The sequence below is a fragment of the Colius striatus genome, chromosome 1 (genome assembly GCF_028858725.1).
Source record: "Colius striatus isolate bColStr4 chromosome 1, bColStr4.1.hap1, whole genome shotgun sequence".
In the NCBI taxonomy this organism is placed as follows: Eukaryota; Metazoa; Chordata; class Aves; order Coliiformes; family Coliidae; genus Colius; species Colius striatus.
Genome location: NC_084759.1, coordinates 35,277,141 through 35,292,718, shown reverse-complemented (window position 1 = coordinate 35,292,718; position 15,578 = coordinate 35,277,141). Strand labels below are relative to the sequence as shown.

The following is a 15,578-nucleotide window of genomic DNA, read 5'->3' as shown; positions in this document are numbered from 1 at the left end:
AACCAAAAAACCCTAGTAACAAACAGACAAGCAAACCCACTCCTTTCTAACCCTACTTTTCTGAACTGACAATTGTTAACAAAACTGGCTGTGCTCATAATTGCTCTTATGAAGTATTTGTCATTATCACTACAAATTAGTTCTGACTATCGATCATTATCACTAGATATTCAAAGCAGTCCATCCTTAACATCTGTGTCCCAAGTTTTATATGAATACAAAATCCCAAAGAGCTGATATTGCAATGAGTTTGCAATGATGGCTACTAGTGATGGTCTTAGTTGACAGGATGACATGAGAAAATTCAAGATATCTTCTGTAAGAGAACCTGTAACGGAAGTGGGTATATTTTTTCCTTCTCTACCATCCTCCCTCTGTTTGGGTTATCTTTGCCTATGCCTTTCAAGCGCTGAGCTGCTATCCAATGCTTAAACATCATCCTAAACTTATTTTACTAACCATTGGTCTCAGATATCAAACATAGATATTTAACCTGTCCTAGATTATCCTTTGTTCTTGAAGTTCTTCTCTTTGGATTTCTTCAGCTTTCATCTGCTTTAGAAAGTTATTTGAAGAATAGGGTTTTGTGGCCTATGGTGCCGCCTTCAGCTGCATAAAGTGTAGAAAAGAGTGATTAATTTCTTTGCATGAAAGTGACCTACATAATATTGCAAAAGTTTTTAGCTATTTCAGAGGTATTACTGCTTCTTTTTGCATTCATAAGAACTTCAGATCTTAAAGGAATATGTACAGAAATGTAGATTTATTACGTGTAGCTCATTAGAACTATATTATACTACGTTTGATTAGCACTACAGAGATTATATTATCCTGAAATTATTCAGGATTTAAGGTAACTCCACACTTGTAGCTTAAACTACTTTAGGAGAGTGGAGGAGAGGAAGAGAGGAAGGAGTTTCTTCTGGGTGAAAACAATAATATTGTCACCAGTAACTGACGTTTTCTGCAAACATGATATCCAAAGTAGCCTATGTCTCTTAGCCTATGTTTTACCTTTGATACACAAGTGACAGTTTAGCCATCTAGATCACAGTTTACACTCTGTCATCCATAGCTCTGCATGAGTCTGCCTTTGAGATACTGTTATACAAAGTTCAGAGGCAATATGGTCATTTTCTAAAATTAGGTATGTAAATCGTGTCACAAATCTTCATAAACTTTTCAATTTCTTTTTATTTCTGATATAAATATTCATCTCAATATTTTATAGATTTTGACATCTGCAGGTTTTTATGAATATGCAGTACAACGTCTCTCAAACAAAAACCCTCAGATATTTTGGTAGGCTTTCAATATAAGTTTAGGCTTCTATTAATAAGACCTTAGATTTTTGTATTCTATGGAATTGTTTGACTTAACTCTCTTGCAAGTACTTTTTGGGGAATTGGACCTGAAGCCAGTGTCAAGTTTAGATCCCTCTAAATTGTAATTTGCTAAAATTATCTCTGCTTTACACCTTGGATAATGACACATGTCCTAATGGTCACAGCTGAAATGGTTCACTGATACAAAATGCTGAGAATCTTAAATATAGATAGTGAAAATATCAGCTCCATATTTTCCTCTCAGTTTCATCGTAACTTAAAAAGTTTGTGGAATTGAGTAAAAATTTTGAATGTCGAAGCAGTGGATGATAGCTGGTATTTTGAAATTCATGATAATAAAATCTGTCCTCTAAATACTCTGAGCTACAAAGTGATATTAATCATGAGATGCTTTGTCAGCAAGATCACTTTACTTGCTTCTGTGACACCAGTTCGAACTATCACAGACAGTTGTTCCAAAGGTAAGTAGCCAGTGGAAGGAGATCTTTATGTAAATACCACTTATCTGCATACTATTTACATTCAGATACATACTTTCTCATGCTGTTCCAATTCTCAGTAGAAAGCATACCAATCAATTATTTTTGATCTTATCACGGTGTAAAGAATTCTGTAACTGTGATAACATCAGCTAAATTTATTGTAATATAATTGAGAACTCCATCATTGTGGCATCTTCATTGTGTCTTACTTTGAATACTATTTAAGTAACAGGCTACTTTAATCAGTGGTTATTTACAGAGACTGGCATTTCTTACCCAAAAGCAGTGAAGTGATGCCTTAAACATCTGATTTCCAATCTAGAATATTAGTTTGTTTTCAGTTTTGTTACTCGGTTTCACTTTTGCACAACTAACTGGTTTTAAATCCATGTTTCAGTTCATTTAGCCAGTTATGACCTTATTTGAAGTCAATTTTCCAGCATTTGCTTTTGTGGAGATGTTATATTGTCTACCTGGTTTTGGAAAAAACATTCATGTCTCACAAGCTTCTAAGACTGTTTTAGATTTTTGTTCTTCAAACAGTTAAAACTTCAGTACTTTAGTGTCTGCCAAATTGTACAATATGAATATTAGCAGTAGTTCTGTAGTGTCCAGGAAAGCAAAAGGACACCATGAATCGCAGCAATGGGAGTTTAAGCAATGAAAACAGTAAACATAATTAGGTAATTAAAAATCAGATTCCAATAGATAACATGCTTGCTTTGGAAATAAATGTAACAATCCTCAAAACCTACTTATATTAGTAACTACACTCAAATACCATATTTTCCCGATCTAGCTCAAGTTCACGAGGCTTCCATTTTATTAATTTCTTCTCACTGAGAGAGGAGAATCAATACTTCTTAATAGTATTCCTTTCCTCTGAGAGGAGTGAAGGACTGCAAATGTCACAGATTATAAAAATCTGCTCATGTTCCATAGCAAATGGATGACATCAGTAGTTTCTAACATACATAGATAGTTTGTTGTTTTAAAATATCTGCTGAGCTTCTTTTACAACAAGTAGAAAGACAAACACAAGTTTTGGACAATAGATTTATTGCTAGATTTTGGGTAATTACGTGATATATTTTTTGTGCAAGTAAATTTTCTGTGAAGGAGACAAAAAATCTGATAATGCTATACATGAAGAAATCCTGAGGCTATACTATTAAAGGGGAGATCTTATTAACATAAATGTCTAAAGGGTGAGTGTCAGGAGGTTGGGACATCCCTTTGTTCTATAGTAGCTAGCAACAGGACAAGGGGTAATGGGATGAAGCTGGAACACAAAAAGTTCCACTTAAACATAAGAAAAAACTATTTCACTGTGAGGGTGAGGGAGCAGTGGAACAGGCTGCCCAGAGGGGTTGTGGAGTCTCCTTCCTTGGAGGTCTTCAAGACCTGCGTGGACATGTTCCTGTGCAACCCGATCTAGGTGACCCTGCTTCTGCAGAAATGGTAAGGGCTCTTTTCTCTAGGGATCTTCCCTTTTAGGAATTTCACGTGATATGTTCATTTGGGTTCCTCCTTGTTACTGATAACATTTTCCTGATGTCCCATGGCTGCCATCACTTATCCTCAAATTGGATCCTCTTCAGCAAGAGGATTCCTGAGGTCACTTTTGGTTGTTTAAACTTGTTCTTAAGAGATCACTCCTATTATGAGGAATAAACCTGTTCCTTAACTGTGAGGAGTCTAACCTCTTCCTCTCAGGTAAAATAACAATCATCAGGAAAAACTATGGGATATCTATATATAGAGATGTACAGTTGCCTATTCGGTGTATACTTATGTTAATGTTTAGTGTGCAGATGTCAGTAAGCCTCTCTCAGGCCTGGAGAGTAGATTTAGTTTTGCTTTATGCCCATTTAAAAAAAAACAAAACCAAAATGTCCTATTTATGTCAGCGAGTTGTGACAGACATTGACCACAAATCCAGGACTTGTCACCTGATCTGTCACTGAGTATGGAGGTTGTTTCCAGCTGCAATTGTATTACTTTGACAGTAAAGTATAAATTTGGATAAATTACTGAGAACAGATGTTCCCTCAGGAATAATTGTCAAATTTGTACTTCAGAATGATACAGAGAATGATAAATACAGGTATATTCAATAAAGAAAAAGAATCTGGCCTGAGAAACAATGTGTGATACATCTGCAAAAGCCCCAGGAAAAGATGAGATACAGCAAAACGTTATCAAGTCTCACACTGTCAGATGTTCAGGGAATTCGATGTTTTTAGTTAAAAAAAAGTAGAACTGATCTGAATCTATATTAATTAAAACCCAACAACTAATAGTCACAAGTCATGTTCTAACAAGATCTCAAAGGTGCTAAATCTTCTGAAGCATGGAGGTGTGTAGTTTATGCACTTATAGTGGCTCAGAATATAGCAGTTGCTATTCATTTGGCTAAATGGTCACTCCAAAAGAATAAGATGTTTAGAAGAACCTTTTTTTTTTTCTGAAAATTTTGCTTAGCAGCGGAAGATAGTAGCTAAAGTATTGTCTTTGGAGATTGTAGCTGAACGGCATTAGTGAAACTGATGTTTACATGAAGCCTCTAAAAAATAAATAGCAGCTGTATTTGAGAGAGAGAGGGAAACAAAGAGAACCATTGAAAAAAATTAATGGTCATCAAAGTAATATCTGTAGCTAAGTATTTTCATAAGACTTGTCATTTATGTTGTAGCAGTAAAATTTCTAAACAAATGTGAAAAGAAAGCGGCAGACTTAAGATGCAATTATCATGAAAACACGTTACAGTCTCTGGAGCCATCTTTGGGATTAAGAGCTTTAGCATTTATGCAGACAGTAGATTTTGGTTTGAGTAAGAATTTCCCACTCTGAACACTACCACCATCTCCTCTGTTAAGGAGGTAGGCATCAGAGTCCTCTTTAAACTCATTCCTTCTATGTGTCTACACTTTTATTCTTTCTGTTTTTCTGAAATATCAAAAGTTTCTTGTCTCAAGTAGCAGAGGAGAGGAGGGATAAATGTCCTTAACAAACCATTGGAGGGTATGCTTTATTTTTACTTTCCTTAGTCCAAGGTTGTAAAAGAGCCAAGAACCTCTCCTGTCATTGTTGGAAAGCTAGCAGAAGAGGAGGTCATGTCTCTGACTTTTCCTTTAAACTGAGTCTGCTGCTGCTTCTGTTTCTATGCTGTTCACCATGACGCTTATCTTCACTGAGCAATACCTCAGTGGTTGTACAGAAGTACAGTTTTGTTACTGCATACCAAAATACTCTTGCTCTGAAGCTAGCTGACAGAAGTTACTTGATTTCTCTGGCAGCTATTAAATGCAAATACAAAGTCTTTGAATCACAAACTGCTGGAGACCAAGAAACTATTCTAGAAATGTTGTTATGTGTTTGTCCTGTCCTAGTGTACAAAGGATACAGGGCTAAGGTGACCTTTGATCTAATCCTTCTGGATATTCTTTTACATTTATAGCCAACAAAACAAAAAGTGTCTTGTCCACCCAAAGCTGGAAGTTCTCCTTTGATCAAGGTCAGTCATGTAATCCAGTCTGAACTTTTATGAGTGAGAAATTATTTAACTTACAAATTTTCTTCAGCCCTCTCAGCTCTGTACCACAAATGTCAGTATGACTGATCGTTGTGTATTTTTTCTGATTTATTGGCTATTTATAAATTTGAATGGAAATAGTAATGTCTTTCCCTGAGCTCAATGAACTCATTCAGAGGCACACAGTTGCCAAGAGATGAGACATTCGTAGACACCCACACACATATATTCAGCCATATATATTCTTATAAGAAGCTACATTCAGTCAAGAATGCTACTATAATGGTTCCTACTGTTTTCTAAATGAAATCATAATTAACATGTCTCAATAAGAGATGATTGTTTTTTGCTCCCCTCAAAACATCACTAATAAAAATACTTGTTTTTGACTAGTCTGAAAACCAGATTGATTGCATTCTTTCCACTGTCAGGATTGGATCTGTGATGTATCTCTAAAACAGAAAAATAATTCATTAACAGCAAAACTTATGGACTGACTTAATATATATAGCTGACGTTTCTCACCGTTAGCTATCCTACCAAATCTTAATCTTAGATAACAATGCATAAGGTTGGTCTGATTTATTTATGAGTGGTTAAGTTTAGGTAGTTTAAACTCAGCATTGTGCTTATCAACTTTATTTTTCCTCTAAAAAGGCTGAGTATCCCTATTGAATAGAGGATTGTGTCTTTTCAGTTGACTTCTGAAGAATATTATCAGATAACACAATGTGTAGTGCATTGCTAGAATATTCTGTATTGTTGAGTTGGAGAGAGAGTAAATGTATATGCAGTTAAATTGTTTCATTTTCAGACTGTTTTTGTGAACTTACTGGAAAGGTAACCTTTTTTATTGTAGCCAGGTTTAGAGTTTCCATTGTAGATAAACAACCTGTTCTAGTGTTTGACCACTCTCAACAGGGGGGTTCATCAGTCCTTCATCAGCTATTTATATATATTGATAAGATCCCAGTGAACTTCTTACTGGGCTAAAATGCTAAAGCTGCATTCTAGCAGGTTGACCCCTAGCTGTACTGATGCATGGGACTATGCCTCAACACATGCAGGTCTTCTGTTGAATTTCATTAAGATTCCCATATTCCCACTTCTCCAAGTTGCCAAGGGCCTTCTGAATGGCAACACAATGGTCTGGTGTGTATGAACTGTTATTCTGAATTTTGCACCATATGGAAAATTTCTCAGAGTGCACTCTGTCCCATCATCCTAGTCACAAAGGAAGACATTTCAAATAATGATGGGTGTCGAGAGGTTGTGACATCCCTTTTTTCTATAGTAGCCAGAAACAGGACAAGGGGTAATGGGATGAAGCTGGAACACAAAAAGTTCCACTTAAACATAAGAAAAAACTATTTTACTTTGAGGATGACGGAGCAGTGGAACAGGCTGCCCAGAGGGGTTGTGGAGTCTCCTTCCTTGGAGGTCTTCAAGACCCACCTGGACATGTTCCTATGCAACTTGATCTAGGTGAACTTACTTCTGCAGAGGATTTGGACTAGATGATATCTAAAGGTCCCTTCCAACCCCTACCATTCTATGATTTTATTAGCCCCAATATCAAGTCCTAGGGTACACTACATCAAAAATTTGGCAATGTGTTTATTTTTCTCTAATTTACCTTATTAAAGTTTCTGGAAGATCACTCAGGAAAGCTTACTCTGGAAAACTCTTTACCAAGTCCCAGAAATAATGGGATTTATATACTCACAATGAATATCGTGAATATGTGAGTTTGTGTTACATATTTCAATATAAAGGTGATTTCACTGTCAGTCTCATTGTCTAAATGGGAAATTGTGATCCAGTGGAGATGCAGAAATAGATACATTATATCACTGAAGTATTTTTATATGTCTGTCTTGAACTACATATAAAACCATTTTTCTTTTTTTTTTGTTTTTATTGTATGAGATTTCTTATACAAGTTAAACTGGTGTAGTTACCAATCTTGATTTCAACAACTGATTTTAAAGGGTCAATGGATGCTTAGTTTGCATTTCACTTGCTTTTAGCCTTTTGGAACTTGACACACCCTTTTATTCATAGAGTCTTCTTATTCTGGACTAGGACTGTTTATGTGATTTCTATAAGATAGATAGATGTGTTTCACTTTTGGGAAGGGCTGGTATGTGTCTTGCCAGAACTGACTGCTGAAGATAGACAAGTGAATAGTGGTATTTTTGGCCAAAGATGAATTTAACACTTTTAAAATCTAAAAACAACTCTCCTTTCATCCAATCCATCCAAGGCACACTTGGCTGCTGGTTCTGTGTAGCATCTGCACATTAAAAATTTTCTTTTTCTCACTGTAATGTACCCTTCAAGAAGTCTCCTGACCAGTTCATTTGGAAAGCTGAGAGATCTAGAAGTTTTTGCACCATGAATACTTCTCAGAATCCAACTGCTTGATACTCGTAAGACAGAAAAGGTGGAACCACTAGCAAAACGTTGGAATTCCTGCATTGTTTCCCTCTCTATAATCTGCTTCAGCTCCCTCAAGCTTAAGTCACTCAACACTATGCCATTTCTAAAGCTTTCCTGTTGTGATGTTCAGAGAATGATCCTTCAATTTTTACTCAGATGGAGTCCTTTAGTCAGCTGAGCATTGTAGGCTGCACTGGTCAAAAGCAGTCTTTATACAAACATACAGGACTGTTTTATTATATCTTGAATCTAAAGATACAACATAAACAAAGCTAAAAGATATATCTTTCTTTTTATCCTTCTTTGCTTTGTGTGAATAGTCTGGAAAAACCTCTGTTCTAATTGTCCCAAGCCTGATATTCACTTGCCTCAGAACTTTTTGTAAGGCACAAGACATGATGTAGCTAAACCTGGAGGAAGACTTCAAAGGGATTGAATTTCACTTGATCAGAAATAGGGGAAAGTCTTTCCATCCTGAGATGAGGAGGTGCAGCTGTATTTTAGTCAAACAAGAATAAAAAAAGTATTCATTGTGTTAATTACCAAACTATGAGACTGGGGCCTAATTCTTCAGACAAGAAAGACAAATTCAATAGCTTCAGCACTCCAGGTTTGTTCTAGAATTGTATAAAAGCTTGAGTGCTGATGTGGAGTTACTTGAAAGATGATATCAACATAATTAAAGCCTTTGCTAATTCACATAACTTGATTTGTAGCCCTCAAGTTTTTGCACCATTTTCCTTCTCTTACAGCTATGAAATATTAAAGTCTGGTTTTAGTGTATGCATTTGTCTGTATTAAGCAGTTTTAATTTCAGATAAGGCATAGTACTCAGAGGTTGGCTTTAGGAGCTGATACTTTCGTAGAATTATTGCAGCCAGTGGGAAATGATGAAGTCCCTGTAGATGAGACATAAGTGTACAGACTGAGTAGACAACTTCAACAGAAGCCCTGCCAAAGAATTCTTGCTTTATTTTTTTCTGAAGTGCCTTAGTTTTTCATTCATTAAAGAAAAGCAGATTTTTTTAAGAGGAGTAGCTGAATAAAGCTTTAATTCCTTGCAAGAAGAAATAAACATATTCTATTATGTTTTTCTCCTGGCAAAGTGAACTTCTGGAGTCTTAGTGTTGAGTGTGATGTTCTAGTTTATATTCAACAGACAGGAGGAAACTGTAAAAATTAAACATGTTCCATCTAAAGGAATCTTGTTGCATGTTTTAAATCCATCTTGCTACTGATATTTGTGATTCCACCATGTCAGTGGACTACTGCTTCCGGAGTCATGGTATATATCATTTGTTCCTAAATAAGTACAGAAAATGCAGGAGTCATTGCTAACTTCCATATCTGTTGCTCTCATCATGAGACATATTGAAGTTCTACTGTAAACCTCATAGCTCACTAAAGGAGAAGGGTCTGTAATATTCTTAACATTTTTAAAGATGTACTTATGAAATTAGGTAGTTTATATCTGACGGCATTGAAATGTCAAGGGCAAAACATGCTTTCTATTTTGGCAAGTTTACTTCTGCTTTAAATGGTATTTAAAAGACAGTTGTATGAGTTTTAATTAGGTATGATATTTAAAAGTATTTAAGTCTCTTATTCTGCAATTGAAGAAAAAAAAATCATTTAGACCATGAAAGGGTGTATTTCTCAAAGGAATTATTTATGACTATGTAGCTATCTGCAAGCCACCTGGAATTACTAGTTCTAGGATGTCAAAAGATGGATACACTTGACTAATTAGGAAGCCAGTTGGGACTGGTGACAGCAGTCTGCAGCAGGTTGTGAAAGCCGATTTAAAGGTCCCAGAGGAAGTGTTAATATTGAACAATATTTGCGACAATTATACTATCACTGTAGCAATGTTGTATGCAATTCTCTCAGGGCAATTTAGGAGATTTCTTAAGTGCTGTGTGGTACACTTGTAATTTCTTAAACTTTGTCATGTAAATTTGGACACTACTATACATAGTATGAGTATTAATAGCTGTCTGTGTAGCTTCATAGAAGGCATGCCAGTCAATCCACAGTTGACGTAGACATCTAAAAACACAATATAGAGCCTAACTAAACATGTAGAAGTTTGAAAACCAGGCTTTCTGCATGTTTTGGGTACATAGGTTATTAACTTTGAGTAGGGGTTTTTTTGTAGTGGTTCAACTTTTTTCAATACATTAATGCATACAGGAAAGCTAATACAGAAGTTTTTTAAATCAGATTTCTATATACTCCATTTATTCTTCTGTTAACTGTTTTACATTTCAATGGAAGCACTAATCTATAATCTAGTTTATGACTACAATGTATTTCAGATAAGTATGCAAAATGATAGCACCCACAAATATGTTACAACTATGCTACCAAAAGTTGCAATTTTGCAGCATTTCTATTCCATTATTTAAAATCTTTTTCCATTTCTTTGATAAGTCTTTTTATAGTATAGCAGATTATGCACCAGGATTTTTTTCTACTGAAAACTGTTAAGTTTGAAATAACTATGAAATCCATGGTAGTCTTGGATGGACTTAAAAGGAAAGAGATGATATGCTGAAATAGGATTTAAATTTTTCTTCTGTTATTCTTACTTCCTAAAACAAAGCTTATTAACTCTTTTCCATAAACACTTGAGGTACCATTTTGGGGACTGTGATATTATTCAATCTTTTTAGAATTGCTGTTACTCAAAATGCTTAAAAACTTTCCTCCAGTGTTCATGCACCCTAATGTAACTAGTGTAACGAATGGCTTGACCTCAAAATATCTTCAAGCATCAGTTGGGTTTGAAACTATTCACTAACTTTTTGTGTATTTGAGAGAGTCGCATGACAGAAGATGGAGAAAGTTTAAAAACAGAAGGCAACAAAACAAACAACCTCCCTTCTCCCCAGCAACCAACCAACTAAAACTGCAAAGCAACACCACCACCAAACAAACAAAAAGCTTCCCAGGAAGCGGAATAGATAATCTAAATAATTTTTTTTGTAAAGTACGTTCCAAGACATATTAGTTATGATAGTCCATAGGAGAGCAAACCTCAACATGATGAAATGCAAAGCAAGAGGAAAAAGGATCTATGTTTCATTCTTCATGTTTATTCTATATTTGCCAAGTATTGTACAGAAAGTAAATGTACTTAAATGTTATAAAATATATATTATATATATTGTAAAATATAAAATATTTGCTTGTTTCCCCTTATTTGTTTTTGTGTATAGATCATTTGTGTAAGATTATTCAGTTAAATAGTCTGATAGTACAGAGAAAACAGAAGAATAAGGGTTATTGTTTCCTGGGTAAAAAACTGGCTAGATGGCTGGGCCCAGAGAGTAGTGGTGAATGGAGTTAAATCGAGTTGGCAGCTGATCACCAGTGGTGTTCCTCAGGGCTCAGTGTTGAGGCCTGTTGTGTTTAACGTCTTTATCAATGCTGGATGAGGGGATCAAGTACACCTTCAGTAAGTCTGCAGATAACATGAAGCTGAGTCGGGGTGTTGACCTGCTGGAGGAAAGGAAGACTCTACAGTGGGATCTGAACAGGCTGGATCCATGGTCCAAGGCCAATTGTATGATGTTCAACAAGGCCAAGTGCCAGATCCTGTGCTTGGGTCACAACAACCACATTCCAGTGCTACATGCTTGGGGAAGTGTGACTGGAAAGCTGTCCAGAGGAGAAGGATCTTGGGGTCCTTGGAATGACCACCGGCTGAATATGAGCCAGTAGTATGTAGTCCCCCTGTACTTTGCACTGATTATGCTGCACCTCAAATACTATGTTTAGTTTTGGGCCCCTCACTCAAAGAGGGACATTGAAGTGCTGGAGTGTGTCCAAAGAACGACAGCAAGGCTGGTGAGGGGTCTGGAGAACAAGTCTTATGAGGAGTGTCTGAGGGAGCTTGAGATGTTTAAACTGGATAAAAGGAGATTGAGATAAGACCTTATCACTCTCTACAGCTGCCTGAAAAGAGGTTGTAATGAGGTAGCAAAGAGGTTGTAAGGAGGTAGTCTATTCTTCCAAGTAACAAGTGATAGGACAAGAGAAAATGACCTTAAATTGCACCAGGGAATGTTTAGTTTAGACATTAGGAAAAACTTCACTGAAAGGATTGTCAAGCATTGAAACAAGCTGCCCAGGGAAGTAGTTGAGTCACTGTCTCTCAAGGTTCTTAAAAGACACATAGATGAGATACTTAGGAACATGATTTAGTAGTGGACTTGGCAATGTTAGATTAGTGGTTGAACTCCATGATCTTAAAGGTCTTTTCCTAAGGATATTTTCAAGATTTTTTTGTTTTAAAGGCTAACATCTTGGGACAGCAACAAGTCAAAGGGTTCTTCTCAGAGGATATTTTTAGAAAATTCCAATAATTAAACCAAAATCACTTTCTAAACACAAATATACATGTAGAATAAGCATAAATTCAAGAATGGTTAAAGTGCAAGCAAAAAGTACAAATGTTCTAACTGAATACAATTTGTAATACAATTGTACAAATTCAGATTTTAAAAATTGCTGGTGTAATGAGGTATGAGAAAAATGTTTATAAAAATCTAATTTAAATTTAAAGGGAACATCTGTTGTGAGCTTTACATCTGTATTTCTATGGAATTTTTTCACATATAAACTCATTGATTTATGAGGACATTACTAGTATGCTGTTTAAAGTTGTATTTGAAGGAGATTTTTCTTAATTTGCAGACAGGAAAGCTCACGTTTTGACACCTTTGTTTAAAAAAAAAAAACCAAAACGTCTCCGTTGCCAAAATCTTGTGCCATCTTGTTATGCTTTTTTCTGCTGCTTTTAAGTGATATCCAGGCTTAGGGTTCTCAGAAGCTAAATTAGATTCAACTCTTCACTTAGCAGTAGCAAAATGAAAGTAAAAATGTTGTTTCTAGATTGTCATATTTGTTGCCCCATGCTGATTTGACAATACTTTACCAGACCTTCCTGTCTGCAACTTTGAACTTTTTGTTGTCTGAATTATTTTTTATTGCTCTTGAAATCACATACCTTAGAAAGATGCCTGAATTCTTTAAAGCTTACTGAAAGATGGAACTTATTTAAAGGAGGGAAACAAATAAAAAATAGTGTTGGAAAGCAACATTTCCCCTAGTAACTTTCCTGTATAATAATTTCCCCCCATATTCAGATCTAGAAAGTCTCCTTGCTTCTTTTCTTGTAGTCAGATACTTTCAGAATTCCTTAAATGGGCAGTGTGGCATCTCTTCATACCCATCAGCTAGTTTAGATCCTGATTTGAATATTTGCTGTTAGCAGTAACTGCAGAATCTTGTGATATCTCTGACTGCATCTAAGATGTGTGTTGTCCTAGGGTGTTTTGCATTAAGGCACAATGAGTTTTCTGTAGTGTAGTTTGTTTTTCCTCTGAGATTGCTTTTATCATATAGGAAATTGCTAGAGTTGCATTCTTTGTCCTACCAGACATAGACACAAGGGGTTAAGAAGATTCAAAACTCTGACATTATCTGATGTGTTTAAATGCCCTAAATGTAGGACAATTAATGCTAGTGTTTTTTGAGGATATTATAAATTCATGTGTAATATGATGTGTGAGATTTTCTTGAACTACATCAATTATTTAATATCAAAAAGAGGTTCTTAAATATGAAGGAAAAATGGCTTTTGATTAAACCTACCTAAGGAAATCATCCCATATCCTATCCAGTCCAGTATTGTTCATTCAGCTTCCTGCTGAGAAACAATTTAAACTTTTTAGACAAGAGATCATTTCAGTTATTGTTATAATAAAGCAAATCATTTAAAGTATGACTCTTGAAGGCTGACATGAAACTGATTATTTGCAGTTGAAAAAGGGTACTGAAAGGAAAATATGATTGAAATGGCATTTTACTGAAAACTGTGCTTGATTCTCAGTATAAAATGGAATGTGAAATTAATGAAATAAAATTTGCCCTAGTTCAGTATTGCAAGACAGCAATTTTTGAATGTTAAGATCCTCGTCAAAGTTTTAAATAGATAGCTTTAATAATGGTATTAATATATTTTAGCATTATTATTATTATTGTTTCTTCTCATTGTTATATTCTCATTGCTTTGATTTTGCTATGATAAACTAAAGGATTCCTTCTATCTCCTTTACAGAAGGTGAGGAGACTGGAGTGATGGATAGCCTGTTGGAGGCCTTGCAATCAGGTGCAGCTTTTCGAGACAGAAGGAAAAGAACACCAAGGTCAAAAGGTGAATATTCCATTTTACATTTTGTTTTCCAGGGAAATTTAAAAGCATTATGGGTCCAATGTTCTAGAAAATCAGGTTTAATTCTTTCTTGCAATGGCAACTTTCAGGGATGTTCAGAATGTTTTATTGATGATAGTAGCACCTTGGAGAGTAATTTAAATTTATCATAGGCTGATTATTATGATAAGACTCTTCTATACAGCCACATGTACTTTAACTTTTTGGGCTTTATAGTTGAATAGGGGAAGTAAGTCATCTTGCCCTATAAGTGGACCAAATTATTTCACTGATGTGTCACTCTCACTGTACTCCTAGAAATAAATAATTTCTAAATAATTCTGCTTAGTATTGTCGCTACTCTCCAATAACTTTCAAAGATGTGTTTTATTTCTATTGTTTCCTTGCTTTTGCAGACATACCACAAAACCTCAGTCCAACCACACAGCGGCCTGTGCTGAAAGCTTGTAACCATGGTAATGAACCATATTCATGAATTGCGTGCATTTCTTAACTTAGCTTATGTAGTTGATCTGTGCTTTCAAAAGATCTGATGTGATTTTTTTCTCCCCATTTTCTACATTGGTGGAATACTGAAACCATATTGCAAGCTGCTTGTTAAGAATCATCCTGAAGCTATACTTACTGATTACTTTGCAAAGCTCTTCTGTCTTTTGTTGTGTTTTTTTTTTATTTAGAATTTGCTTATGATTTTAAATGTAGTACTTTTATAATCCTTAAGAACAATTATGCAAGGATTTTTTAATAGATTATGAAACTATAATAGAAAGCAGATATTATTGATCATTTTAAATGGTACAAAGTGTTCATGATACCCAATCAGAGAGCTTTTTGCATGCATTCTGGGTTTTTTTGCCGCGGTTTTCGTTACACTATAGCTGGAATGGTTTAAGCTGTCATTTACCAGTATAATTTGAAAGTGATGTTGTGTCAGCAAAGTAATGGTAAATAAATCAGTTACTTCATGGCAAAATATTTCTCTAAATTTTGAGCATGTTTTGTGCATGTGTTTATTCATAAACATATGAACTATCTCACTGTAATCAGTAGGACTTTCTCTTATGTGAAAAGTTAGAATGAGGGAGAGTGTGCTTGTTAACTTTGTTTGTTAGGCAATCTACAGAATATTATTCTTATATTCTTATTATATTATTATCGTTATTCCATTAGTTTTACTTAAGCCTAAGGTGTTAGAGTGACTATTTTCAATGGCTTATAACTAGGGATCTCAGGAAAACAGTTTGTTTATGTAGTAGCTCTGTTAAAGAAAAAATGCAACGGGAATTTAAAGGAAAAAAAAAATCTCCTTTCTTAGTGTTTTTAAGCAAAATGCATCATCCTTTAATATTTCAATGTACTGCAGTTTATAAAGCAGGTGCCATCAAATTGATGATATTAATAATACTTCACGTTTAAGTGTTTATTTCATAGAATCATAGAATCCTAGAGTGGCAGGGATTGGAAGGGATCTTTAGAGATCATCTAGTCCAACCACCCTGCAGAAGCAGGGTCACCTAGATCAGGTCACATAG

The 15,578-nt window shown here is 35.2% G+C and overlaps 1 protein-coding gene across 1 annotated transcript in view; it reads left to right on the top strand.

Moving 5' to 3' along the window:
• DIAPH3 (diaphanous related formin 3) overlaps positions 1-15,578 on the top strand; it is a 229,055-nt gene that overhangs the window by 158,318 nt on the left and 55,159 nt on the right. Inside the window, exons 26-27 of the mRNA XM_062020493.1 lie at positions 13,933-14,028; positions 14,442-14,501. Coding sequence (XP_061876477.1) covers positions 13,933-14,028; positions 14,442-14,501 — 156 coding nt within the window. The remainder of the gene's footprint in view (positions 1-13,932; positions 14,029-14,441; positions 14,502-15,578) is intronic.